This window comes from Adelges cooleyi, unplaced genomic scaffold (genome assembly GCF_023614345.1).
Source record: "Adelges cooleyi isolate 19-005CV unplaced genomic scaffold, UGA_ACOO_1.1 ACOO_flye_CR_arks_rails_tigmint_CR_PRNA_30, whole genome shotgun sequence".
NCBI classification, from domain to species: domain Eukaryota; kingdom Metazoa; phylum Arthropoda; class Insecta; order Hemiptera; family Adelgidae; genus Adelges; species Adelges cooleyi.
In genome coordinates this window covers 13,682,623-13,685,433 of record NW_026095971.1, presented here as the reverse complement: position 1 = coordinate 13,685,433, position 2,811 = coordinate 13,682,623, and the positions used below count along the sequence as shown (strand labels likewise).

The 2,811-nt window shown below is 36.1% G+C and overlaps 2 protein-coding genes across 2 annotated transcripts; one reads left to right on the top strand and one right to left on the bottom strand.

The window, feature by feature from the left end:
• Positions 1-381: 381 nt before the first annotated feature.
• LOC126838588 (uncharacterized) lies at positions 382-1,291 on the top strand. Its single transcript, XM_050573119.1, has 2 exons — positions 382-530; positions 740-1,291. The coding sequence occupies exons 1-2, from the start codon at positions 516-518 to the stop codon at positions 1,115-1,117; spliced, it is 393 nt and encodes a 130-aa protein (XP_050429076.1). The 5' UTR covers positions 382-515; the 3' UTR covers positions 1,118-1,291.
• Positions 1,275-2,811, bottom strand: LOC126838589 (pupal cuticle protein 27-like). Its single transcript, XM_050573120.1, has 2 exons — positions 2,546-2,811; positions 1,275-1,712 (listed from the first exon to the last, which is right to left on the bottom strand). The coding sequence occupies exons 1-2, from the start codon at positions 2,809-2,811 to the stop codon at positions 1,613-1,615; spliced, it is 366 nt and encodes a 121-aa protein (XP_050429077.1). The 3' UTR covers positions 1,275-1,612.

Here is a 2,811-nt window from a genome sequence, read left to right as displayed (position 1 = left end):
AATCGATTATGAATAATGATAGGATAATGTTTGTAAATTGTACTATATCAAATTATTATTATTATTATTTCAATTTACATTATTATAATATCATAGTACAAACTACACAATGTAAAATAATTTTATTTGTTTAAATAAATACCTAATTTACCGAATTTGTTTCTACATGTTATTCAACTCCATAAAGGATACACAGTTGAAGAGTAACTACGAAAAGAATGTTATTTCTATTAGGCAGGTCGATGTTTCAATAATTACTTATAATATTATACTATTTTAAGTGTTTATGTTTTGGGTTCAATAAAGGATTAATTCTGCTTAGGTATGTAAACAGTAAAATGATATTTTAAGCTACACGCAGACTGGTTGACATTGAACCATCCCATCGTTTTATACTTGTTTCACGTATGTTCATATAAAAGAGTCCGTCACTGTTCCACAAAGCACAATTCACAGTTCTACCTTCCGACTGACCAACCGATCGTCCGACCGTCTTCGACTAAACTCATCTAACCATGAAGCATTTTACTGTGAGTACCTTATGCGATTCTTTACACCTTATATCACCGACATTTTACTTATTAACTTGTATTTCCATTCTTCTGTAACATTGACGGGTGACGGGTGACGGTGTAGGTAATACCTAATATAAATAGAGTTTTTTTAACAACCAATTAATAATAATACTGTAGTACTATACTAACAAAATAGACATTTCACGTTGGAGGCATTGTTACAGGCTGTAGCCGTTGTGTTCGCTCTGGCAGCCGTGACGTTGTCGAACTGTGCGCCAAACGAAATTCTCGAAAATGACGGACAGTACCATCCCGAACTTTGGGCCGAACGCGATGAACCCAACACCGATGACTACGGTTCCCAACAGCAAGTCCAACCGGCCGTAATCGTGCCAACCATCCGAAGCGGCGGTCAATCGGCATGGCAACAAGCCTATCAGCCGATACCGGTCGTGTCGCACCAGAACTTCCAACAAGTCGTGGCTGAAGACGGCACCCTCAAAGGTCAGTACTCGTACACGGACCCGGCAGGTAGATCCATCACTGTTAAGTACGTGGCCGGACCATCCCCGCTGCAAGCAGACTACCCGTCGTCCAAATAAACACTCTAATCCGCGAACCGCAATACATATGTATATATATGTAATATAAATATCATATATAGTAATTATCATTAGTTGTTTCGATCGATATTTTTCGTCGAAAGCAAAATAAATAACAACAATATGTTTATGAATATTTTTTGTATTAAGACTAGTATATATTAATAAAAAAATTGACTAGAGAACAATAGTATGGTACATTTTTTTATTTCGTTATATGGCAGGCATGCGCATCAGTTTTGACTGAACGAATAGCTATACCCGTCTGGAGATCTGTTGAGGGTGAATTTGCCGGACGCTATTTGGTTGTACGGTGACGGGGTAGATGCCGCGGAACGCATTTGGCTCCACTTATCCGTCATGGATTAAATTCCATTGGTTCCACGGATCGTACTTTGGTACCGTGGTGGTTAGGATCGAGTTCCGTTGGTCCACAGACCGTCATCGTGCTTGGCGGCAGGTACTGAATTCCATATGTCACTCCATTGACCGTCGTCATACTTGGCAGCAGGCTCTGAATAGTGAATTCCATTGACCGTCGTCATACTTGCTCGCAGGCTCCAATTTTTTTTGGTTCGGGGCAACCGGCTGAGCCCTATTAAAAGTATATCAAACAAGACATTTAACAAACAAAAATTAGTGTCGAGAAAAAGAAATTAAATGTGTACATTTTAAAATACTTTAATAAGTTGACCTTGTAAAACTGAATAAAATCAGTAGAAGCCAGGTTTTAAAATTTTTAATTTTCATTAGAACTATTATTATTAAAAGGTAGTTTTTAATATACAAAATCGATTAGGGTTTTTATTACACCACTATACTTGGTATTAAGTAATAATAAATAATAATATTGTATTTTATACCTAAAGGTGTCAAGTTCAGTATTTTGGACGAATTGTGTTATAGTAATACTTAAGTAATATTATATAGGTGTTCATTCTCAAACCGTTCTGAAAATTTGTCAAAACAGTGTGAGACAACTTGTATAACATCTATATACATAATAAACTATCTATATCTCTCTATATTATAACACGTCTAAATTAATATTTTTATGAATATTCGCTTTCGCAAGTGGCCAAGTAACTTAATTATAATAATATAGGTCTAACCCAACTTATACGAAAAACATATCATTAAAAGTTAAAAGAAAAAAAATTGTTTTGTAAATTATAATTTATTATCTGTAGAATATAGATTTACAGTTTTCTAAATGAAGGCCTATTATTTTATTTAAAAATTCAATTTTAGAATAGAAACTCCGTACTTTCATGGCCATGGTAAAAATATTAAGGTGAAAAATACGAAGGTAGTTTTTGATATGTTAGTTATGCATTTCAAATTAGTTGTACAAATAAAATGTAGTTCTTTAATCTATAACGGATACTTGTTTAAATAGTGTTGACAACATAATTTAATCAACTTTACCATAGGGCTTTTGGCGCCAACGGAACTGCGGAAGCGACAGGAATGGGCGTCGGGGCTACAGGCAAATGATCGCCCATGGCCTTAAACCCGCCTTTGCCAGCTGTGTAGTCTACGGTACGCCTCTGGCCGTTAGAGTCCACATAGCTGTATGAGCCGCGTCTGTTTCCTTCAGCATCCGATTCTTCTTTGAACTCTACACCATTTGTCTGCTTGTAAGCAGTGCCAAATTGGCCGTCGATGGACAGATACCGTGATTCAGATATCAT